This window comes from Gadus chalcogrammus, chromosome 13 (assembly GCF_026213295.1).
Source record: "Gadus chalcogrammus isolate NIFS_2021 chromosome 13, NIFS_Gcha_1.0, whole genome shotgun sequence".
Lineage (NCBI taxonomy): Eukaryota > Metazoa > Chordata > Actinopteri > Gadiformes > Gadidae > Gadus > Gadus chalcogrammus.
This window is the reverse complement of record NC_079424.1, coordinates 22,583,002-22,609,430: the sequence shown is the minus strand read 5'-3', so window position 1 is coordinate 22,609,430 and position 26,429 is coordinate 22,583,002. Positions and strand designations below refer to the sequence as shown.

General features: G+C 43.8%; 1 protein-coding gene across 1 annotated transcript in view; it reads left to right on the top strand.

Moving 5' to 3' along the window:
- Nucleotides 1-15,029, top strand: part of pik3c2b (phosphatidylinositol-4-phosphate 3-kinase, catalytic subunit type 2 beta) — a 61,864-nt gene extending 46,835 nt beyond the window's left edge. The window contains 4 exon segments of the mRNA XM_056606409.1: nt 3,480-3,567; nt 10,113-10,219; nt 10,528-10,653; nt 11,468-15,029. Of these exon segments, the coding sequence (XP_056462384.1) occupies nt 3,480-3,567; nt 10,113-10,219; nt 10,528-10,653; nt 11,468-11,659 (513 nt within the window). The 3' untranslated portion in view covers nt 11,660-15,029.
- The last annotated feature ends 11,400 nt before the right edge of the window (nt 15,030-26,429 follow it).

Here is a 26,429-nt window from a genome sequence, read left to right as displayed (position 1 = left end):
AGTTTTTGAAGTCTGTGGTCAAAAGGTCAAAAGGAGCCGGCACCACTCCGCTTATGAGATAACAAAAAGTTAATCATCCATCATAGCAACCATGTTATTATATTTTTGTCGAGACCTGAAATATTCTTCGTCATAACTATCAAACCAAACATCCTTCACATTCACAGAGCAAAGATTAATAAAATAAAATCCACATTTCTCGCTAAAAATGTTTACGTAAACACTTTTAATGGCATAACTATACCAAAATATCGTATTTTCCACCCAGAATAAAACAATTTTCACCGAAAAAATATCCTAAAAACTATCCAATAGGAAAGATGCTCACAGCCTCTATTAGAGCCGTAGTCGGGTTAATACAGGAGTCAATGGGATGCTGGAGCACCCGCTCTGTATGTCAAACATCGACGGGATGGCATTACATTGTAGTGAATTGCACCCCATCTCCCTCTGAAGACGACGCCGGAGGGTACCTTTCCCGTCAGCGACCGACGTTCAAGTGCCCTTGCCAACTGTCGGTATTTGACGTGAGACTGTGTTGTGTAAGGACATGGTTCCCTTTCAAAATGTCGATAGCAGTGTTGGGAACGTTACTTTAAAAAGTTAATTAGTTATAGATACTCACTACTTGTTCCAAAAAGTAACTGAGTTAGTAACTAAATTACTCTATAATAAAAGTAACTAGTTACCAGGGAAAGTAACTATTTGCGTTACTGTAAAAAAAAAAGAATGTCAAAGAATTCGATTTTTTCTTAATGTGTTAAATGGTTGAACTGCCCGTTCAAGGACCTGATGTACTTCCAAGTGAATTCTAATTTGCTTGGTTGCAAAGGCTGTGGAACATCTGCCGAATACTACAGAAAATGCCAACTTTTAATCGGATTGCTCCGGACTCGCCATTTCTGCTGCTTCATCGAATCTGTTTGGTGTGTGCTTGTGCGTTTGCGTGTGTGTGTATGTGTGTGTGTGTTAGGAAAGGAGCCTCGATGCTTCCTTTAACCCTCCTTTAGCATAGGTTACTCCTGAGCTTCCTTTGCGAAAGGAAAGGAGATAGTGGTATCCCATAATCCTTTACGGTGGCAATATTTAAAGCAACATGCCACCGACGGAGTTTACCGACCAGAGTTTCCGTTGTCCGGTAATTACCGGTCATTGACCGGAAAAAAATGAGGAGGACCGAAAATTCTAAATGTCTCCGGTCAGAATAACCAATGGAAATAATTCTTTCTGCGCAATTTGAATTTTGTTTAAATATGCTACAGTGGTCATTTGTTTTGCCAATTCATGTAAAACAATGAGGGTTTTGATTGTAGCGTAAGCCTGTGTGAAAAAATAAATCGGTTGTTACATTTCGTCCACTCGCTCAAATTGATCGCTATAGCCTACCGTCGGTGGCACGGTAGTTCCCGACTCTACGCGAAGACGCATGAGAGATGCGGTAAAGCATAAGAATAGAAGAGAAGAAAATATAATTGATAATAACGGATACCAATTCCAGAAACATAATTATTGAATTCATTTGTTGCTGGTTAGTAAGCACATAAAATACACCATAAGAAAAGAAAATGCCAACTTCACATTTAAGAAAGACTAAGTCTAAGAATAAGTCTAGCCTCTTTTTTTTCACATGTGAATTGGAATTCAAGTGGCCTAAAATATTCCCGTTGACCAAGTCCGACCTAAGTGATTCTCACTGTTGGCGATAACCTGATTGAAATCAGTACGACAAGAATGCATGGATCAAAGAGCGCTTGTTTAGTCAATATTCTGAAAATTGTAGTTTCACATTAGAGACGCTAGAGGTCGGCAATACCCGCCGTCGTGCAATGACGTCGGTTAGGAAGAGTGGAGTCGAATTCATTTTAAACAGTGCCGTCTTTTCCTATGTTCGAAAGGAAGCACCTTTTCATCTCCTCCTCATCTCCTTACGCCGTTACCGTACAGTAACGGTAACGGCGTTGTAACAACGGAAACATGAATTAGTTAGATTACCCCGTTACTAAAAATTAACGGCGTTACCTAGTGCCGTTCTTTTAAACGGCATTATTAACAAACACTGTTCGATAGAAATGGCTTTAAAGTGATGGTCAGAACACTCGATCCCAGGAAGCGTTAGCTGCCTGCACACACTTCAGCCAAATTGAGATGCCAAAACTATACGGCAATGTCAGAAAGCAAGTGGAGAAAGAAATCCCTACTATTAAACTTTAGGGTGTTTCAGAGATGGTAGTAACTCGAGAAAAGTTTTAGCATTTTCTTTATGCAGCTTTACTGCCTAACCAGGATTTTACCCCTTCAGAAGCATTTATATCGAAATTAGAAGATAAAATTAACATACCGTGATATATTACCGTTACCGTCTATGCCTAAAATCATAACGTGACATACTTTTTTGTATACTGAACTCCACTGAACAGGCAACCAGAGGAGCCTGTTCAGTGGAAGGCTGCTCCTTCCCAAAGTTAGGACCAACAGACTAAAGAACTCCTTTGTCCCTCATGCCATCACACTCTACAACTCCTCACTCGGGGGGAGGAGGAGGAGGAAATAGAGTGAAGAGGACAGAAGGGAAGGAGTGGTGCACTGTGCAATAACAATAACCTAATCTACCCACATACATACCTGGAGACTCTTCTTTTTTTGTGCAATAACCTAATCCATCGCTTAATTTAACTGCTAATTTAATTTACTGGTATTTAACTGCTAATTTCTGCGAATGTCATTTGGCATTTATCATTTATTTATTTATTTATCCACTGTATGACAACACAATGCCATAAACAGCCATATATTTATCTATATTTATCCTCTATACAGTTCTCTACATTTATTTATTTTATTTTACTTGAATCCTGTTTTACTTCTATTCTTATCTCTACTTTCTATATTAGTTAAGAGTTTATTGTTCACTGTTATTGTTTACTTTTTATAGTTGGCTAAGAGTTTATTGTTTTATCTTATATTGTATATATATATTGTGTTGTGTTTCTGTTAACTACTGGAAATTCAATTTCCTTGAGGGAGTCATCCCAAAAGGATCAATAAAGTCTAAGTCTAAAGCACTGCCTCTGGCATTCAGTAGGCATGAAATAGAACCGTTACATGCGTTACTCTCGGTTCGAAGAATAGTTAGTTTCTACTTTACACAACACCTAGTGGCTTGAACTGAAATTATCTATCTCAATAAACTACTGCATTAACTGCAAAGAAATTACATTACAGCACAACTTGAGACTTGAGACAACTTGAGGCATATGTGGACCTCACCAGCAAAGACTGGACCACTGAGTGTTGCTGTTTCAGAGGCAATATAGTGTTTGAAAACCGAGTTGTTATTTGTGTCGATCAACAATATTACATTAATTAATGTACTAAATATTATCAAATACATATAAAGGCAGAACATTTGGGATTTGTCCATTTCTTTGTAGACCTCGATGTGGTTTGAAGGGTCTGACTGTCTAAACTCTTCTCTTCAGTGTGACCTCATCTACACCTTTTTCCACCCGCTGCCGAGAGACGAGAGACCAGGCACCCCCCTCCAGCCCCTGCACAACAAACCAGCCGGTAAACACTGCTCACACACACTAACAAAGCAGCCGGTTACCACGGCTCACACAAACACTAACAAACCAGCCAGTAAAAACTGCTCACACAAACACTGACAATCCAGCCAGTAACCACTGCTCACACAAACACTAACAAACCAGCCGGTAAACACTGCTCACGTGAGCTGCTCCGCCTGCTCCTTCCCTACACCCTGGTTACTAGGGCTGTAACGATACACAAATTCACGATTCGGTTTGTATCACGATTTTTGACCCACGGTTCGATACATCCCACGATTCTTTTAAATTGAAAAAGCATTTTATTTAAACAACACTTAAATACCAATTATCTTGATGTAACATTTAATAACAAATAATTTGGAACACTGAACAGATTTGAACCGAAAGAATACTATTAAAGTATAGCTAAATTAATAAAGAAATAACCAAAGATTGCAGTTGGAGGATGCTTTTGGCTGGTAGGCATAATAGGGCCCCTTTAACTGTTTGGTTGGTTTATTCAAATATCCTTATTAGCGCTTCTTATTAGGCTATGTAGCTTAAATAATGACATAATCAGGCCGTATAGAATGCAACATGTTTAATAGCCTAACTTTCAATAGATGAGGAAAAACATGAACGTCGCAATAACGAGGCATAGTGTTACGAGTAGCATATGTGTATGCCCGAGAATGGCAGTGTGCGTATGCGTGTGTGAGTGACGTCAGCGAGTGAGTGGACGAGCGAGGAGAGCGAGCGGTAGCGCGTGTGTCTAGTGAAGAAGCGAACGAGTCCGGTAGAATAAAGTACCCATCCTGTCAATAATCGGTGGCCGCTTCATTCCGACCTATAAGCAGACAAACTGCCAGTCAAATCACACAAAACAAAAGAGACAGGATCACACAGGCAATTTTTTTCGCGCTTGGCCCACTCTGGATAAATGTCGTTCATATCGCATATGAGGACTTCGACGGCTGTGGAGAAATGCAATCCTCCGTAGCCACGGAGAGCTGTGATCACAGAGAGGGCATCTCGTCACATATTTACGGCATCGATAGGAGGGGGCGCTGTCAGCAGACTATTATTTAGACAAATTATTAGCAAATTTCAATCTGACAATTTGACCGAAGAGTTAGAAAGGGCGTATCGCGCTTCTGCCTTCTCACACCGCGAGACAGGTTCGTGGCTTTGAGTATCGCGATTTTCGGTTTGATACGCGTATCGTTACAGCCCTACTGGTTACTAATTTGTTTATCAAACTCTAACAAACAGAAACATCATCTCTGACCAGGGCCCAGTTTCCCCAAAGCATCGTTAGCCTAAGTGGATCGTGAAGCGCGTCGTACGAGCATCGTACAGTTTTCAAACCGTTTCCCGAAAGAATCGTTGGTAACGAACATCGTGAAAACGCTCGTAGCTAACGAGGACTCCAGGGGTACTCGTAGGATGCTAAGAGCATCGTTAGCCTACTATAGCCTCAGTGGTGTCACCAGCGGACATTCCGTGTATTGGATGTGTTTTATTAAAAGGCAAGGCAACTTTATTTATATAGCACTTTTCATACACAAGGCAGACTCAAAGTGCTTCACATATAAACATTGTCATACAATAAAATAAAATAATAGATAAGTAAAAGAAAACATATGCAAAGACATGGGTAAAATAGAAAGTTAAAAAGGCATTTTAGTATTAAAATAGAAAATAAAGGCAAAGTTAAAAAAGCTTTTTAGAAAGTGCTATGTATTTAAGATTTAGAAGAAAGCTAAAGCAAACATAAAAGTCTTCGGTCTTGTTTTAAAGGTGCTCAGAGTTGGGGCAAGTCTTAAATCCTCAGGGAGTTTATTCCAGCTATTTGTTGCATAGCAACTAAATCCTGCTTTCCCATGTTTCGTGTTTACTCTGGGGATAATTAGCAGATTGTTCTCAGAGGATCTTAGTGGTCTAGAAGGCTTATGTAGTGGAAGAATATCAGTTAAATATTTTGGGCCTGAACCATGTAGGGATTTATAGGTTAGCAACATGATTTTAAAATCAATTCTTACCTACAGGAAGCCAATGTAACGATTTCAGAATTGGTGTAATATGTTCAAATTTTTGTTAGAACTCTAGCAGCAGCATTCTGAACAAGCTGAAGCTTCCTCAGAGTTTGTTTTTGGAGACCTGTAAGGAGACCATTGCAGTAATCAAGCTTACTAGTGATAAAGGAATGTACACGTTTTTGTAAGTCTTCGATGGACATGAGCCCTCAAAGTCTTGCTACCTTTTTTAAGGTGATAATAAGCAGATTTTGTAACTGATTTGATGTGACTGTCAAAATGTAAATCTGAATCCATGATAACCCCTAGATTTCTGGCTTTGATTGAGGTTTTCAGGGACAGAGAGTGAAGGTGTTGGGTTCCTTTAAGCCTTTCCGTTTTAGAACCAAATACAATTATCTCTGTTTTGTGTTCATTTAGTTGAAGGAAATTTCGGCACATCCATTCTTTCACTTGCTCAATGCACTGGCACAGCAGATCTATGGGCTGATAGTCATTTGGTGATAGCGATACATAGATTTGCGTGTCATCAGCATAGCAATGATGGTCAATATTGTTATTTTGCATGATTTGCCCTTCAATTTTATCAGTATAAAAAGCTGCAAACTCATTACATTTCTGCTTGGAATGGAGATCAGGTGGAATTTGTGTTGGGGGGTTGGTCAGTCTGTCAACAGTTGCAAACAGGGTTTTTGCATTATTAGTGTCAGTGTTTCCCCTAGAATTTTTTTTAGGCCCGGTGGTAAGAGCTGATAGTGTGATTTGTTATAAATATTTCACGGGATGCTAGAGTATTGGGTATTGTTGGACGGGGGGGGGGGGGGGGGGGAGAGGTATGGAGCGATTGTTGACCGGGGGGGGTGGTGAAGCAATTGTTGACCGGGGGGGGGGGGGGGGGGGGGGGGTGAAGAGCGATTGTTGACGGGGGGGGGGGGGGGGGGGAAGAGCGAGAGCGATTGTTGACGGGGGGGGGGGGGGGGGGTTGTATGTCTTCAAACTTCGTCTGGGTAATAAGGAAATAATCAATGATAAAACATTTTTTTATCATGGCCATAGTCTCGTCAATGTGTGGGAAACACTGGACAGTGTTTTTATAAAAACAAAGTTGATTTAATGTAAACTAATTTCATGTACAGGAGCATAAAGCACCAATACATATTGAGATAACTGGTGGTGAGCTTGGATGGTTATGATATTATGGCTAATAATAATAATAAAAAAAAAATAATAAAAAATAAAAAAATATTTTTTCATTCATTTTTTTGGCCGGTTGTTGGCCTGGCGGGGGCGCTCGTTGGCCTGGCGGGCCGCCAGGCCTGAACAATGGTAGGGGAAACACTGAGTGTTGATTTTAATGATATTGGAGAAAAATGTTTCTCTCGCACTTTTTAACTCTAAATTGTAGGCACGGAGGCTCTCTTTATAGATATCATGTTGAATATGAAGTTTTGTTTTACGCCAGATGCGTTCAACCTTCCTGCATTCTTTTTTCTGTGCCGTTACAGAAGCAGCTTTTCTCCAGGGTGCCTTTTGCTTTCCATAAATCGTTTTAACCTTATAAGGTGCAATGACATCTATGACTTTCAAAATTTTCAAATTAAAGTTTTCTACAAGATCATCAGCAGAACATGGGTTGAGAGGTGGTAGCAAGGAGATGGCCTTTTTAAAAAGTACATTAGAATCTTCATTGATATACCATTTTTTGACAGTATTTGATTTTGTCTGAATGTCAGGAATAAAAGATATGTTAAAGAAAACGCAAAAGTGGTCAGACAAGGAAGGATCAGTCACAGAGAGATCAGAAACATTGAGGCCCTTTGTGATAACCAGGTCTAGAGTGTGCCCCTTACAATGAGTAGCCTCTTTCACCTGTTTAGACAGTTCAAATGTGTCCAAAATGGTAAAAGTTTTTTTTTTTAAAACACATCCAATACCACGGAATGCCCAATTGGCACAATTTCGCAACCAAAAACAGTGGTTACTGCCGATACATAACTCATAGACTACTGTTAGATTCAAACAGCAATGATAGAGACATGTTAGAAGTCAACAACAACATATTTTTTTGCAGCAATTAAAAATTCCAATAATACCTGTGCAGCCGAAATGAACCGATCAAACGCCACGTCACAAGGCATAAAATCAAATGATTCCATTGCTCTTGTGTGGGAGGTCGCTTTCGAGTTGCACTTGCTGTCTCCCTCAGATTTTATATTCAACCATCGTGGCTAAAATGTCCTCATATTGATCAATGACAGAAGACATAGGCTACTGTAGACATGAATCATGCTGAGACCAGCGGGTGTCAGATAATTTCTGCAGGCGTTTTTTGTTGCGATTGTTTGCGGTGAGGCTGTGATGAAGTTCACTATTCATTGGACCGTGTCTAGACAGTAACGAACATCCGTGACCATAGTTAATCGCGTTTGTAGTCTACACTCAGACGTGAACTCATTATTGCATGCGGGTGTCTTCATTCAAAAAAAAATTAAAACATTCGGGAGTATGCAATAATACAAATTATTCTAAAGAGGTCTAGACCCCGTGCGCAGCCCCGCCTTCCCCAGTGAACCAAGAAAGCCCGCGCCGGGTTGACCCCCTCGGTTTTATACAGGAAACTTGAGATAAAAAGGTGAAATCACCGGGCATGCCAAGCTGCGACCGAATCGGCGTGGCAGCGAATAAAGACCTATAGCCTACATCATCCTGCCCAACAATATGGCGGAGTACTCAAGTAGAAATGATGAGGGGCCACAAGTTTTTTTTTCAGTGACTCAAGGGGCCGGTCGGTATACGTGTGACTGAGGCCAATATATGCTCTGTTTTAGACGTAACGCGTAAGCACGTAAGATACATAACCCCCCCTTGCGCGGTAAAATATCCCCCCTTACGTGCTTAAGTGCGTCGGCCAAAATTCCTGACTATGCGACTAAAACACTACGGCCCTACGCAGCTCGCAAAGACTGTGATTGGCCAGCTAACCACATCCTTTCAGGAGTCTCACATTTCCGGTTTTACAGCATAATAGCGCCATTTTTAAAAGGCTGTGACAGAAGCGAATGAAGAATTTTGAAGAAGGAGAAGAAGAAAACACAAGAACGAATTATGATAATTATAAATATAAACAAGCCAGCGATTTCCACTTCCACGCCCACAGATTCGTTCGTTGCTCCCCCTACTGTTCTGGCGGAGAATCCCCTTGCAACACGCGCAATCCTTAAGGAACCTTAAAGGAACCGTAAATCAAAACTTGTCTAAAACAAGTCCCTTGTGTAAATTACGTGCTTACGTCTCTGCGTCTAAAACGACCCTAAATCGGCCTTGACTGCTGCTGAGATGGACTGTCTGCCTCGAGTTTGGGAGGGCTGGAGCGGTCTGTGGGCTGGAGTGCTATCTGTTTATCGTTGCAACCCCCAGCCTCGTATTGAGATCGCGGCGCGCGGTTTCAAAATAAGAGCGCCCAGCACGATTTTTTTCTTTTTTTTTAATAATTAAAAAAACTTTTCAAAACAGCTCGAGGGCCATTAATAGACACCCCGCGGGCCACAAAAGGCCCGCGGGCCGCTACTTGGGTATGACTGATTCTAGACCAAGCTCCCCTAATCGAGTCAACAATAGCCGTGTGTCAATGCCTAGCCTCTGCGTTTGAATGATAATGAATGAATGGAACGTTGCATTTTTAATGTCTACAAATATTCTTGACTAGAGAGTGCGCGCCAATCAATGAAACCTTATGCAGAATCAGATAAAGTCTTTGCTGCACAAAGCATGTTTCAGAAATCAGCACCTAGTTGTCACACAAGCTATTTTTGATTTTTGTAATATGGATGGGGGGGAAATGCCGTGAAAAAATGTACGCACAGTGCATTCAGCATTACGACCGATACATATGTCGGCTTAGGCCTAATCAATTGTGTTTTAATATCTTTAGCATTCAAATTATTGCAGTCAATTATGAATTGAATTGAATTGAATGGGGAGATATTTTGACCCCATTTTCCTGCGACATTCCTGTGTCTCCCTCAGTACGGAGCCCATTTCAGCACCGTGTCAGGAGACAGTTATAATCCTACGAACGTCGTGATCACGTTCATGTTAAGAGTAGTTTCGGGAAACGCTCTAAAGAAATTCAGGATGGTTCGCGAGATCCATCATGAGAATGATCGTACAAGCGAAGATCCATCGTTATCGGGAAACAAGGCCAAGGTCACATGCTGAGCAAAGTCCTGATCCGGTCATGCATGTTTCAGGAAGTAGTTAATCTCAAATATATTTATTTATATATATATTTATTTGGTTAACGTTTTCCTGCTTCTTGTCAGGACATACCATCTTAGTGATAATTTTCTGTTTGAAAAATCATGTGCTCTTTTAGCACATTGCAATAGTTTATATTTAATGTAATATTTATTTTGGTCCTCCACCAATGGTTGAAGAAGAGAGAGAAACCAAAACAACATTGCGGTGAGGTGATTCTCTGTGGCCGTGTTCTGGTTGTGCTCCAGATTAATTGATGCTTTGTCTTCAGAGCTCTCCTGGTCGCCCACCTCGGGGAAGGACATGGGGGAGGTCAAGCTGTCCATCTCCTACAAGAGTGACAAGCTGTTCATCATGGTCATGCACATACGCGGCCTGGTAAGTTGTTGTTGTGTGGGTTCACTCCCCTATGGTTCAGCAGGTTAAAGGTCAGCAGGTTAAGAGTGGATTCACTCCCCTCTGAGTCAGCAGGTTAAAGGTCAGCAGGTTATGTGTTGGTTCACTCCCTTCTGGGTCAACAGGTTAAAGGTAAGCAAGTTAAAGGTTAGCAGGTTAAAGGTTAGCAGGTTACAGTGTGGGTTCACTCCCCCCTGGGTCAGCAGGTTAAAGTTCATCAGGCTATAGGTCAGCAGGTTAAAGTGTGTGTGTGTTGTGCCTCATCTCTTACCGGTACCTGACACCAGCAGCCCCTCCAGGACGGGACGGACCCGGACCCCTATGTGAAGCTCTACCTGCTGCCGGACCCCCAAAAGACCAGCAAGAAGAAGACCAAGGCTGCACGGCGCACCTGCAACCCCACCTACAACGAGATGGTGAGCACAGCCCCACCCACCAGCTGGGAGCGGAGGAGCAGTCTGGATCTCAGGGTCTGGCCTGTCTGAATACCAGAGTAACTCAGGGTCTGACCCGTCTGAAGACCAGAGTAACTCAGGGTCTGACCCGTCTGAAGACCAGAGTAACTCAGGGTCTGACCCGTCAGAGGACCAGCGTAACTCAGGGTAACAGCGCTGTCATAATGGTTGCAATTAGTGCTGTCATAATGGGTGCTAACATCGCTGTCATAATGGGTGCTAACAGGGCTATCTTAAGTTTAGACCATATATCCTGACAGTCTGTTCCTCCTGTACAGCTGACTGTTCCTCCTGTACAGCTGACTGACTGTTCCTCCTGTACAGCTGACTGACTGTTCCTCCTGTACAGCTGACTGACTGTTCCTCCTGTACAGCTGATTGACTGTTCCTCCTGTACAGCTGACTGACTGTTCCTCCTGTACAGCTGATTGACTGTTCCTCCTGTACAGCTGACTGACTGTTCCTCCTGTAAAGCTGACTGACTGTTCCTCCTGTACAGCTGATTGACTGTTCCTCCTGTACAGCTGACTGTTCCTCCTGTACAGCTGACTGACTGTTGCTCCTGTACAGCTGACTGTATGTTACTCCTGTACAGCTGACTGACTGTTCCTCCTGTACAGCTGACTGTCTGTTCCTCCTGTACAGCTGACTGACTGTTCCTCCTGTACAGCTGACAGACTGTTCCTCCTGTACAGCTGACTGTCTGTTCCTCCTGTACAGCTGACTGACTGTTCCTCCTGTACAGCTGACTGACTGTTCCCCCTGTTCCCCTCAGCTGGTGTATGAACGCATCCCCCACGGGGACCTGGACCAGAGGGTGATCCACCTGCGGGTGCTGGGGGACGGGCCCTTCTGGGAGAACTCCCTGCTGGGGGAGACTTTCATCCCCCTGAAGAAGCTCCTTCCTGGTCAGCACTGGGTGGACTGGCATCGGCTGGGCCTTGAGGGCCTGGAGGTGGCCCGCTGACACACAAGGTGTGTGTGTGTGTGTGTGTGTGTGTGTGTGTGTGTGTGTGTGTGTGTGTGTGTGTGTGTGTGTGTGTGTGTGAAAGATACAAGAGGAAAGCAAAAAAACGCCTTCCTGAAGAAAGGCTGATTGACAATGGATTGATCATCAGCTCTGTGAGGTAGTGGACATTTTCTCACACCATATTTAGTTTTCTTTCAAATGTGAGTTCTAATTTCGGCTAATATTACAGAGTGATTTTGTTCAGATCTTTTATGTTTTTTTGTTTACATTGCCCAGTGTGTAGATATGCAGAAGTAGAACTATGCCGTGCAAATGTGTTTTGCAGGAAAGGAAGGACTATTTGGACTTAAGATTTTGACAGTCCTTTATGTATATTCTGTACAGCTCTAGTCTGTGTATTTTCTGCTGTTGAGTAGCTGTTATGCTAAAATGTTGTGCAGCACGAGCTACCTTAGCAGTCAATGTTACTTGTCAAAACTAACACCACGGGCAGACTCTGTATTTGGCTTTTAGTCATTCTAAATGTTGAGCTGAAAATTAAAAATTAACCAATATGTAGACTATTTTTTCTCTTGGGAAGGATGCATGGGTGTTGATTCATTTGTATGTGTGCATGTGTCTTTGTTTGTGTGAGTGTGTGTCCATATGAGAGAATCTGAATACTTTATTGGATTTTATGCAGTGCCCTTCTGATTGTAACCCATCTTTTGTGCTTTTTTTTATCTGAACTTATAAAATCACTGTTTCATTCCCTTAAAGATCCTGTGAATCACAAAGAATATGTATACATCTTTTTTTAACTAAATGAATATCGGTAACCGCTTAAAAACACTGCATTACATGTACTTGTACTTCAATGCATCATTAGATTTGTGCAGAACTGCAAAACTGTGAGAACCAGTTGAGCCAGAAACCATGCAGTTAGCTTCCAGGGAAAATCTAAATACAGTTTAAAATGTGGACTGAATGACTGACACATAATCTAACATGAAGATCACTTAACTCGTTGGCATTGAGCTTTAGATTCACTGCTGAAGTTGTGGAATTTCTCAATTTTTGGTGAAATTTAGAAGTTTCTCTAAATGGCCCTAGATCTCATGGTGATCTCAGCATATTCTGCAAGCACATTCAATTGATGGTGTGAGGTTTCTATTTTTGAACACTGCCTATTTCTGTATGATGTTTAAAAGTAAGGAGATGGGAAACCTTGGCTCATCATGCATCAGCACAAAATGGTCTTCAGAATTCCAAGATGGACAGGAGGCTGTTAAAAGAGTGCCAAAAAATAACTTAAAGGTCAAGAACAGTCTGGGGGTCTAACCTTTGTAACTCTATCCTGGCTTCACTCAAACATCAGTCACCAGTATCAGTTTGGGATCCTGCCAGCCAATGAATGAAAGTAAGGGTGTCGAAGCACTTATGTATTTTGGTGAATCCAAGTAACAGTGAATCACCATACAAGTCCTTCACCAAGTGTCCTAAATAGCAAAGTGCTCTATTGCTATTTGTTTGACAAAGATTTTGGTAAGGATGTTTCAGTGAAGCCAGGACCGAGAGCTACAGGGATTTGGTCACAAAGACCTGTGTTGTCGGGCTATTATGAGAGGCATTTGAACCATGGCCCGTTGAAGGTGTGTTGTATATAATGCGCGTAGCCTTTAATGTTAATACGTTCCAATTGAACTGGATATGATGCATGTAAATAAGGCCAAAATTATCAATGTGATTTGATTTAACTTTGTTTTTGTGAATAAATAACAGCTGTATTGTAACACTTTTGGAACATGTTTTTGTAATATTATTTGCACTTCAGAATACACTTTAATCTTAAATCAAGTTAAAGAATAAATGTTATAATAATAATAATAATGGATTGAATTTATATAGCGCTTTTCTATACACTCAAAGACGCTTTTACAGGGAAGGGGGAACCTCACTAACAACCACCAGTGTGTAGCACCCACTTGGGTGATGCACGGCAGCCAATCTGCGCCAGAACGCTCACCACACACCAGCTTGAGGTGGAGATTGACGGAATTAATGAGTCAGCCAATTATAGAGGAGGATGATTAGGGGGCCAGAATGATTGAACCTGGTTGGGCCAGGCTATCACTGATCTGTGGATCAGTGATCCTGATTCTGATTCTGTGGACTGAATCAGTGATAACTGATTCAGTCCACAGAATCTATTCAACTTATTCAACAAATAAGTTGAATAGAAAACTAACAGATGTAGCCTTAGTACTATAATCAAACTAGTATAATATTGATGTTCAACTAACAAATATAGCCCTATTGCTATAATAGACCTCTGAAGAATAAGTCCCGCCACCGAGGCTCCTGGTTCCATCAGTCAAATGTCTGGGAAATCGCATGTTTTTTTTGAATGATCGTAATGATCAAACTGTAGGTGGAGAAGAAGTAAAAGCTGCTCACGTTTTGAAATACCCATCTTGATGTACCGCCGCGTCCCTCGCGGAGGCAGGCAACAGGCAGCGGGGCTCCGGTGGGAGACAATCGCGGGCAACGATCCCTTTCTCCTCCATGTCGCAGTTTATGTACTTCAGAGAGGCATATCCAAATAACAAAGAAATGTACAACACTTGGGTTACAGTATGTGTATTCACACTCACACACACAGACACACACACGTGGCACTCGCACGGTCGTAGATAATTGTCTCTATCGCAATGGCGCGGCGCACACAGCTTTTGGCCGTGTTCTGTAAATATTCTAAAACAATACGGGTGTTCTGGCGGGAGTCCTGGAGCTCTATATCTAAGTGGAGTGGAAACTCTCATCCGGTTGTTTCTAGTCATGCCTGCGTCATCCGCAGAAGCTGAAAGAAGCTTCACTGCCCTCAGAAGGCTCAAGACGTGGCTCCGTTTGACAATAGGACAGGGAAGATTGAACCAGGTAGCTCTATTTCACATTCATAAGGCTAAACTTGACCTTGTGGATCGCAAAACGATCTGTCAGGAATTTGTTGCTTCCAGTGATAGACGCAAAAAGGTATTTGGTACATTTTAATGTAGTTCAAAGACAGGACCTCCGAACCCTATATGATGAGGCCACCCGCTCTCTCAGGCAGGCCTGTCGTAAAGCCGAAAGAAAATCGAAAAAGGATCACCTTACTGTCTCCTTTGAAATCCTTTGAAAAACTGCTTTAGCTGCTTTCCAGGCTGCAGCAAAAAAAGCCAGGGCAAAGCACCTCTCTGATTTGATCAGTAAACACTCAAACAGACCAAACATTTTATTTAGCACTATTAACTCTGTTATCAACCCTGTTAACTCCCCAGCTGCTGATGTATCTACTGCTACCTGTGAGGAATTCCTTAAGTTTTTCATTAACAAAATAGAGAACATCAGATCACTGTTTACCATCACCCACTCCACCTGATTACTTTGGTACACCAGTTATTTTTAACCAATTTCAGCCCATTTCTCTCTCTGAACTGCGGGAATTAGTATTGCACATGAAACACACTGCATTCCCCCATGATGCCATTCCCTCCTCTATCATTAAGGATGTTTTTGATGCAGTTGGCCCTTCAATTCAAATAATTCTAAATTCATGCCTTACATCTGGCACTGTCCCCTCATGTTTTAAACATGCGGTTGTCCAACCCCTGTTAAAGAAACACAACCTTGATGCTAAATGCCTGAATAATTACCGTCCCATCTCTAAGCTTCCTTTTATCTCCAAAGTCCTAGAAAAAGCTGTTCTGTCTCAGTTGACTCCCTTTCTGACCACCCACAACATACTTGAACCTCTTCAATCAGGTTTTAGATCCCTTCACAGCACCGAAACAGCCCTGCTCAAAGTAACCAATGATCTCCTCCTCACTCTGGACTCTGGTGATAATGCCATCTTAATACTACTTGACCTCAGTGCTGCTTTTGATACTGTAGATCACAACATCCTCCTCACCCGCCTGGACCAGCAGGTGGGCATTAGGGAGACTGCACTACTCTGGTTCAGCTCTTACCTCAAACATAGGACTTTCTCTGTCTCTATTGGTCAGTTCTCGTCATCATCCGCCCCTGTCTCATATGGGGTCCCCCAGGGGTCCATCCTGGGTCCCATGCTCTTCAGCCTGTATATGCTCCCACTGGGTGACATTATTAGAAAGCATAAGATCTCTTTTCACCTCTATGCCGATGATTCGCAGCTGTACTTGCCCTTAAAATCTAGGGACTCTATCCAATCTCTCCTGGTCTGTCTTGAAGACATCAGAAACTGGATGGCTAACAACTTCCTCCAGCTAAATGGTGACAAGACTGAAGTCATAATTTTTGGTCCCTCCAAGGCAAGACACACTGCACTGTCAAACTTGGGTCACCTCACGCCTCTTGTCAAACCCCATGCCAGAAACCTTGGTGTCATCCTTGACTCTGAACTCTGTCTTGACAAACAGATCAGCACTGTAGTCAAAAATAGTTTTTACCAGCTCAGAGTGATCTCCCGCCTCAAATCCTTCCTATCCCACAACGACCTCGAGATAGTTATCCATGCCTTTATTACATCACGGCTGGATTATTGCAATTCCCTCTACCTTGGCCTCCCCCAATCCTCACTCAGACGTCTGCAGCTGGTCCAAAATGCAGCTGCGCGTCTTTTAACTGGCACCAGGAGGCACGAGCACATCACACCCATTCTGGCTTCCTTGCACTGGCTCCCAGTTATTTTTAGGATCCAATTTAAAATTGTTTTATTTGTTTATAAGGCACTCAATGGGCTGGCCCCGGCCTATATCACTGAGCTTGTTCAGCCCCACTCTGCCCAAAGGTCCCTCAGATCCTCTAACAAAGGGCTTCTGTATGTGCCACACTCACGGCTCAAGCAGAGAGGTGATAGAGCCTTTGCCATTGCTGCTCCACGTCTGTGGAACCAGCGCCCCCTGGATATTAGATCCGCCCCCTCCATTTCTGCCTTCAAAGCTAGGCTAAAAACCCACCTCTACTCCATGGCCTTCCTTGCCCCTTGACCTTTTAGCCTACCTCCTGTTCATGTCTGTGTGGTATGCCCTGGAAATGAATGTTCCCCCTTTGTATTATTATGACCTCTATGTATTGTTGTGTTGTTGTATTTTATTCACTTTTTATCTTTATTTATTATTATTATTATTATTGTTATTTTTAATTATCATTATTATTATTTTTTTTTTTATCTTATTGTACAGCACTTTGGTCAGTGTATGCTGTGTTTATATGTGCTCTATAAATAAAACTTACTTACTTACTTACTTACTATATAATCAGTTTTTCTCACTGCAAATGTTGGTAGGCTATTTATAGAAAATGTCTATGTTTTGACATGTTTGATTGCATTTTATAACTGCATGGGCCTGGATACGTCGGTAGGTGTGTGTGTGTGTGTGTGTGTGTGTGTGTGTGTGTGTGTGTGTGTGTGTGTGTGTGTGTGTGTGTGTGTGTGTGTGTGTGTGTGTGTGTGTGTGTGTGTCTTCCTGTGTGTCCAGTGGGAGAGGAAATATCTACGGTGTGAAAGAGTGTTTTGTATGAAGTTGAGGCCGACACATTAATTGAAATTTATATATCATGAGATAAAATCATGTAATACATTTAGGAAATTATTACATGCATCTCTTCTCAAAGATATTCAACCCTGGAAGTTTAAACTACTCAGTTTCTCTGCCGCAATCATCTGCGCGTTTAGGGCTTTTTTCTTTTTTTTTCTTCCCATGTTAAAATGATGAACAGATGAAGAGCAGCAGTGATCAGGAGGAGTAGGCAAGAAAAGCCATATGTTCAGAAGGACAGTTCATGTTCTGAAGAAGGTTCATTGTTTAAAGAGGTGTCATGCCAAATTTGTACCGGCTGCCAAATTTGTACCGGGCACGTCAACAGGTGATTACGTAAGGGTTGTCCGTTGCCGGGCAGGTTTCAAAAAACATTCGCGCTCATGTTGCCAAAGACGAAATAACTTAATACAGATAACGGATCGCTAGATAACACTTGTTTTTACTTTATATTTGTATTGTATTTAATTGTTTAATCAAATTTAGCTAGTAAACTGAGTGTTTAAAGCGGGTTTCAAAAAACATTCGCGCTCATGTTGCCAAAGACAAAATAACATAATAAAAAAACGGATCGCTAGATAACACTTGTTTTTACTTTATATTTGTATTGTATTTAATTGTTTAATCAAATTTAGCAAGTAAACTGAGTGTTTAAAGCAGGTCAAGGACGAAATAGCACAATACAGATAACGGCCCTCTACCTGGCCTTCCACCAGAGGGAACCCGCCCTCTTCCTGGCCTTCCACCAGAGGGGACCCGCCCTCTTCCTGGCCTTCCTACAGAGGGGGTCCGCCCTCTACCTGGCCTTCCTACAGAGGGGACCCGCCCTCTACCTGGCCTTCCACCAGAGGGGACCCACCCTCGACCTGGCCTTCCACCAGAGGGGACCCACCCTCTACCTGGCCTTCCACTAGAGGGGATCCGCCCTCTACCTCGCCTTCCTCCAGAGGGGACCCGCTCTCCACCTCGCCTTCCTCCTGAGGGGACCCGCCCTCTACCTCGCCTTCGCCGGCCTCCTGAAGGTTTCCCCCTTCGCCACTGCTGGCCTTCAGAGGGGTCTCCTTGCCGCTGCAGGCCTCCTGAGGGACTGAGCCCTCATCGTCCTTGCCGCCGGCCTCCTGAAGGGTTCCGCCTTCACTCTGCCTCTGCTTGCCCCCCTGGCCGTCCGCCTGAGGCTCCCTGCCATGCCCTGGGGCAGTTTTCTGGCCGCCCGCCTGACGTCCCTCCGCTCTGCCCCAGTCCATTTTTTTTTTTTTTGATTCCCTCCTCCTGGCGCCCCTCCACCCACCCGTTTTGGGTTTGACTTTCTTCGTTTTTTTGCTTGTCGTGGGTCGCCTGGGAGTCGACCCTTAAGGGGGGGGTACTGTCATGGTCTGTCGTGTTTTGGTGTGTTTCCCTGCGTTTCCCTCCTGTGTTGATTACTGTTCCCTCCCCTAATGTGTCTCAGCTGTTCCTCGTTGTGTTTGTTACTTAAGCCCTTGTCTTTCCTTTGTTCCTTGTGCTATCATTGTGGTTGTTCGTCCTGCGTGTTCCCTGTTCCCTGCTGTCACCTGAGTTCCCTGGTTCCTTGCCTAGCCTTTAGGCGAAAATAAAGCGCTGTTCTCCCTAAACCGTCTGCGTCTGGGTCCTACCTGCCTGCACCCGCAGCCCTAACAACCCCTGTGTTATATTGATCTACTTTCCTTTTTTGTCATTTATTTTCTATTGGTAACCCTAACCCTAACTGTGCAATTATCTTACACATATGTTTAACATTGCGTATTTTCACCTCTAAGCACGTAAATATGTGCACACTTCTGATGAATGTTGAAATAAGATGATATATGTGTTATCTTTACGGGTCTGGGAGCGGAGAAAGATTTCGTTGGTTGAGGGGGAGGGGGGGGACGACATCTTGTCTTGTTATAACAAGATATTTATCGTGTTACATAAATTCTAAATACTTGTGTTTGTATAGCTATGGAGGAAAGATTGAAACAATCGTTTGACCTCCTGCTGGGAACATTCCCGAATGGCTTTGATAAGTCCAAGAAATTAAACCTTAGGAGGTATGCTTCAAAATTCAAGTTAAATGGTGAGCATATGCAATACATGCTTGTTTATAACGTATTTCACATTATTTTACACCACTACTCACCCTATGTACACTGCAAGAATATGGGGAGCATATTTTGATGCTTGTTTATGACGTCTTTATTAAAGATAGCTGGGGTAAAGTAGCCTATGTGGATAGACCAATTTCCTATATCAAATAATGCTCCTGCTGCAGAATCACATTATTTGAAACCACTACTCACCCTATGTACACTGTAAGAATATGGGGAGCATATTTAGATGCTTGTTTATAACGTCTGTATTTAAGATAGCTGGAGTACCGTATGTGGATGGACCAATCGCCTCTAGCAAATAATGCTCTCACTGCTAGTTCGGAGCTAGAGCCAGTGTTTTGGGCTGAATCCGAAAACTCATACTTGACTGCTTTATAGTATGCATTTTGTAGTACGCCACAAATATAGCGCGTCCGAATGCTCAGTACGCATTGTGTAGTACGGAAAACGTTTCCGAATGCGTACTACCAGAGCCCGTCTACGAAGAGCCTATGCACTTCCCATACGCCCCATTGTACCGATCTTGGTTGTAGTTCCATCAGAAATCCACTGGTGGTGATCGCGGGCGAGTCCAGATTGAATGGGAGTCTATGGGGCTAGACGGCTAAATATATCTCTTTCACCTGCTTGTCGTTGAAATATCGCAAATTTTATTGTAGATTCCGCAAGTTCAATATAGATTATAGTTCAAAAGTCAAATTAATGAGTACTTATGTCCTTTCGATTTCTTACAGTTTGGGCCGTTGTTGGCCGTACATGCTATCATTCTGCTAATGAATGGTCAGGGACTGATTACGACCAGAGTCCCCTCTTGATGGCATCTGAAGCTGAAGCACAATCGGAAGACTTTCCGCCGAAGTAAATTTTTGCGTACTGTATTTATATTTTCCTGCAGCCACTTTTATTTTTTATATAGTTATGTATGGTGAAAGTACATGGGTACAAATGGAATTTCTTCAATTTCTTGTGTTCAATGTTCAATGTGTTATATACATGGTACGGTATGACAACCTTAAATAATACATGTCCCGCTCAATATCATTTCATCTGTCATTGTCTATTTTTCGTTAAAAAAGAAAAAGATCCTTGTAAATGTGCAATGATAAACTGCTCCAACAGCGGAAACGGATTGTCCTTTTTTTCGTTTCCCAAGGACAGAATAAGGTAACGTTCTTGCTTGCTCCTGTATGAATGGTCCTAGGCTACCTGAGGCTGCACCTGGTAGGGAAAGTTGCGCTGGAGCACGGGTAAAATCGCACATGGCTTATTCAAGTTGCGCGCTAGACATTCTCTAAAGTGTCGAGACTCAAGCACTTAACTTACCTTAACCGATTGTTCCATAGAAATTGTTTGTTAACGATTTAACAACTTCAACATCTGCTATTACTGTATTTTTTTTTTGTAGGACTTACTAGGTCATGGGCTAATGACCTTGCACAGAGGGAAAACCATCCACACCACTTGTCATTGATTTCTATGCATTCACTGATCTTTACAGATGGGTTTGTTTTAAGTCATTGAATTTAATTTCTCTGCCCTGCAACACATTATAAGCTACACATGTTTGTTAAATGAGAAATATGGTCTAGGTCAAACAGTAATTATACAAACATTATACCAACATTGCAACAGGCAAGTTTATTCAAACATCACACTTAAAAGAACACAATAAGAACAGTAACTAATAGTAAATAAACAAAAAAATGAGAAATGATTTAACAACACTGAACATACTGAACAGAGGCAGGGAAAAAGGACAGAGGAAGAAGACTTGTCCGTTGTCACAGCATCAAGGTCCAACTGTAGAGATCAAGAAAGGAAGAGGCATGAGGAGGAGTACCACAGAACACTGTGCTCTCTAGGAGATTGTTTACTGATGTAAACTAAGTTAATGAAGTCTTACAATTATGATTCAAATCCAGGTTTCTATTTCAGGAGAAAGATAGATAATCAGCCGACAGCCAGCAGCCAGCCAGCTGATAGCAACTAGCACTAGATAGAAATCAATAGCGATGTCGTTACTAAAAAAAAAGCTTTATCATCGGCACTAGTGAGGATTAAAAAAAAACCCTCTCTGTAAGTAGCATATGTAAAACATTTGCGCATTTCTTTTTTTTTTACATTAGCTCACTAAAACTCTGTAACTCGTGTATTAAGCCAAAAAAAGACTTACCTCCAACAGCTGGCGTTATCGTTGCGGATGCCACGAGAAAAGGGAATGATGCGGAAGTGCCGAAGTGATTCAGAAACTGCCGTAAGGCAGTACCTAATTTTTTTAAAGCCTTTTTAGAACAGATACGTGACCTTAAATGCAATATTCAGATGAGTTTATTATCTTAGCCCCCCCTTTTGAACGCAACTTCCAAATTACTTGACAAAAAATTACATTGTGTGAAAACTGGATTCTGAGGGTAAAACCCCATAGGCTCCCATTCATTCTGGGCTCGCCTGCGAGCGCCCCGCGTGGACAGAGATTATTACTGCAACCAGTCCAGAAAACGAAAGTTACGAATGTAACTACGGTTCTATGAATCCTGGATGACCGCCAGAGCGTTCAGTCACTCAGAGGTGTTCTTGCGAGAAGATTCTAGGAACAGATCCTCTGATGACACCGGAAGATATAGCCTTCCCGGTGTCACGTGGGGGTCACAGGTGACTATGTTGGTATTAGGTACTCAAAATCTGCATGTGCGAGGTGGAGATCCAGTGCTTTAAGCACTGCCTCTGGCGGTCATCCAGGATTCATAGAACCGTAGTTACATTCGTAACTTTCGTTCTATTTCATCCTTACTGACCGCCAGAGGCGTTGCTTAAAGCACTGGGTGACCCATACCAAAAAGGTCACAAAGAATCCAACACCCACCTCACTCATTGGAGGTAGCAGAGCTTGGCAGTAGGACCACACTCATCGGATGGGGACTGGCGACGATGACGCAGTAAAACCTTGTGAAGGTGCCCGGCGACGTCCATGATGCCGCGGCACAGATCAACTCTAGGGGTACACCTCTTAGTGCAGCCCACGATGTCGACACGCTTCTGGTGGAGTGGCACCTCAACCCAGATGGCGGGGGGCGGCCACTGGCCACATAGGCATGTTTAATGGTGTTGACGACCCAGTGGGACAGCCTCTGTTTGGACAAGGCACAACCTCTGTTAGGGCCACTGTGACACAGAAACAGTTGCTCGGACTGCCGTATACCGGCCGTAGCAGCAATGTAAGCCCTAAGCGCCCGTACCGGGCACAGCATCTCGGACTCACTCCCCTCAGATGGGGAGAAAAAACGTGCAAGCTGGATAGGCTGGTTAAAATAGGTGCGTGAAAGCACCTTGGGCAGGAACGCCACATTTGGCCATAAAACCACACCTGAGCCATCAGGGTTCCACCGCAGGCACGTATCTGCCACGGATAGGGCGTAGAACTCCCCGACCCGCTTCGCAGTAGTAATGGCGAGCAGAAAAGCCACCTTCATGGACAGCCACTTTAATCCTATCTGGGTCAGAGGCTCAAAAGGAGGTGATGACATGGCCTCCAGCTCCAAAGCTGGAGTCCTCAGAGTCCTAGGGGGACACAGCCTCAGGGCCCCCCTAAGGAAAAGGGACACCAACCTGTGGCACCCCACTGTGGCTCCGTCGACCATCTCATGTCGGGAAGAGATAGCAGCCACATAGACCCTCAAGGTGGAATGAGAGCGACCACCATCCAGGAGGGACTGCAGAAACTCCCGAAAGGTGGCCACGGAGCAACGTGCTGGGTCTACTGTCTTACCCCTACACCAGTCAGAGAATAACTTCCATCTTTTGGCATACTGGTGCCCTGGCACTCAGAATAATAATAATAATAATAATAAATAAAATGTATAGCGCTTAATATGGTACTCTAAGACGCTTTACATATTGCCCTATCAAAACTATGTAAGACAGACTAGGAATAAAAGAAAAACAGAGGTTAAACATGAAGAATAAGGTGGGAGTTAGGTGGGGAAGGCTAGTGTTAAAAGGTATGTTTTGAGGGCAGATTTGAAAGAAGAGAGGGTTGGAGAGACTTTGATGTGGGAGGGGAGTGAATTCCAAAGGGTGGGGGCAGCAACTGAGAAGGCCCGATCACCCCAAGTCCGTCGCTCAGTCCTTGGAACTTGTAGCAGGTTGGCAGAATTGGACCTGAGGAATCGGGAGGGGGCGTGGTGATGGAGGAGGTCGGCAAGGTAGGGGGGGGCTAGGCTGTTGAGGGCCTTGTAGGTGATGAGTAAGATTTTGTAGTTGATTCTGTGTTTAATTGGAAGCCAATGGAGTAGGTGTGATGTGTTCTCTGGAGCGGGTACCAGTGAGGAGGCACGCAGCTGAGTTCTGGACATATTGAAGTTTTTTGAGGACTTTGTTGGTGGTGCCATAGAGAAGACCATTGCAGTAGTCAAGCCTGGATGAAATGAAAGCGTGGATGAGTGTCGCAGCAGCGGTAGTTGACAGGTTGGGGCGGAGGCGGGCGATGTTTCGGAGGTGGAAAAAGGCAGTTTTGGTAATATGGTTAACATGGGGGAGGAAGGAGAGAGTGGGGTCCAGGATAACTCCAAGGTTACGGATTTTGGTGGAGGGGGTGATGGTGGAGCCGTCAATGTTAAGGACGAAGTTCAGATTGGAGTGAGTGAGGGTGTCAGGACCAATGATGAGGATTTCGGATTTGTTGGAGTTGAGTTTGAGAAAGCTGTTTTGCATCCAGGTCTTGATGTCAGTCAAACAGTTGGAGAGGGTTGAGAGGGTGGAAGGACTGATGGTTTTGGAGGGGAGGTAAAGCTGTGTGTCATTGGCGTAACAATGGAACCGGAGTCCATGGTGACGAAGGATCTGACCAAGAGGAAGCATGTACAGAATGAAGAGGAGTGGACCAAGCACAGAACCCTGGGGGAAACCGTGGATGAGAGGAGTAGTGGCTGATTGACAGTTGTTGATGGCGATGAATTGATGTCTGTCGTAGAGATAGGATCCAAGCCAGGAGAGGGCGGTGCCAGTGATGCCAAGGGTGGATTCGAGACGGGAGAGGAGAATGGAGTGATTGATCGTGTCAAAGGCAGCACTGAGGTCAAGGAGGATGAGGATATTTAGGGAGCCAGTGTCAGAGGATAGCAGAAGGTCATTGGTCACTTTGAGGAGGGCAGTTTCTGTACTGTGTTTGGAGCGGAAACCGGATTGGAAGAGTTCAAAGAGGTCGTTGGTGTCAAGGTAGGTGATGAGTTGTTTGGCAACAACACGTTCCAGGATTTTAGACAGAAAAGGTAGATTGGAGATGGGGCGGTAGTTGTTAGGGGAATCAGGATCCAGGCCGGGTTTCTTTAGTACGGGGGTGACTGATGCAAGCTTTAGGGAGGAGGGAACATGGCCGGAGGATAGAGAGGAGTTTACAGTGTTAGTGATGAGGGTGGAGAGAATGGGGAGACAGGCCTTTAGAAGTGTGGTGGGGAGCGGGTCCAGGTTGCAGGTTGTTGATTTCATGGTTGAGACTATGGAGGAAAGATCAGAGGAGGTGATGGTAGCAAATGTGGAGAAGGATTGACCGGTGGTTAGGGGGGGATCCGGTTTGGGACGTAGGGCGGGGTCGATGGTCAACTGGCTGTGGATTGTGATGATTTTATCATTGAAGAAGGATAGGAAGTTATTGCATTTTTCAACTGAGAAGGAGTGAGAGATGGTGTCCAATGGCTTGAGGAGTGTGTTAATGGTGTTGAAGAGGGTCCTTGGATTGCTGCTGCCAGACTGGATGATTCCTGAGTAGTAGGAGGAGCGGGCTGAGTTCAGTTCGTTGTATAGCTGGAGGTGTTGTTTGTACATTTCCTGGTGGACGGTAAGACCTGTTTTGTGGGAAAGCCGTTCCAGTTGGCGTCGTTTGGATTTGAGATGACGGAGTTCGTCAGTGTACCATGGGGCAGAGTGGGAGAATGAGACCAATTTAGACTGAACAGGTGCAAACTGGTCAAGGCAGGATGAGAGGGATGAGTTATAGCAGTTAACCAGGTAGTCGGGGGAGTTGTTGTGGGTGATGGTGAGTTTAGCGATGGACTCAGAAAGACATGTGGAAAGAGAGGATGGGTTAATGGATTTCAGGTTGCGGAAAGTGATGGTGCGTTTTTGCTTCTCATGGGGGGAGGGAGTGTGAGTTTGAAAAGAAATGGCCAGATGGTCGGAGATGTGGAGGTTGTTACTGGCCAGGTGACTGATTGTGATGCCAGTGGAACCGACCAGATCCAGGGTGTGGCCTTTGGTATGAGTTGGAAAATCGATGTGTTGGGTGATGTTGAAGAATGAAAAAATTTCCAGAAGTTCGATTGCGGGTTTGCAGACAGAGGAGTCCACATGAATGTTGAAATCGCCCAGGAGGAGAACGGGTGGAGATATAGCACAGAGCTGGGTAAGGAATGCAGATAGATCAGAGGGAAGGGCAGGGTCGGGCTTAGGGGGACGGTAAATGACTGCAATGACCAGGGGCTTGGGACCAGACAGTTTAAAAGGGATTCAAATGAAGAAGGGGTTGGGATGGATGTTGAACTGGTTTTAATGTCATGGCGATGGATGATGGCAATTCCACCACCAGAATGACCATCCAGACGAGGTTTGTCAATGTAAGAGTATCCAGGGGGGCGTGGCTTGATTGATTGAAAAATAGTCCATGGGTTTTTGCCAGGTTTCAGTGAGACACAGAAAATTCAGTGCTGAATCAGAAATAAATTCACTGAGGGGAAGTCCTTTTTTAGAAGTGCAAATTTCAGAAGAGATGAGTTTTTGTTGGTTACAGGTTGAGGAGCTCTGGGTAGCGGAGTGAGATAAACAGTGCGCACGGTGTGGTTGTAATGTTGATGAGGTTGCGTCTTTGGCGGGTGCTGATTGGCCCACAGTGAGGAAATGGAATTTTCTGAGCCGGAGTAAACAAACGTCCTCCGGCTGCCTCTGTGGACATATCGTGGCCGACGAAGGAGTCCGAGTTCTTTGATTGTGTTGGATATAATGTGTCCGGGAGGAGTGCATGGTGAAGAGCGTAATTGGAGGAGCTCGGAGATGGAATACCAGTGTTTAAGCAGGGGACGATGATGGAGGGCAGGGTTGTAGCAGCCAGCTAGCATGTAGTCACCCCGC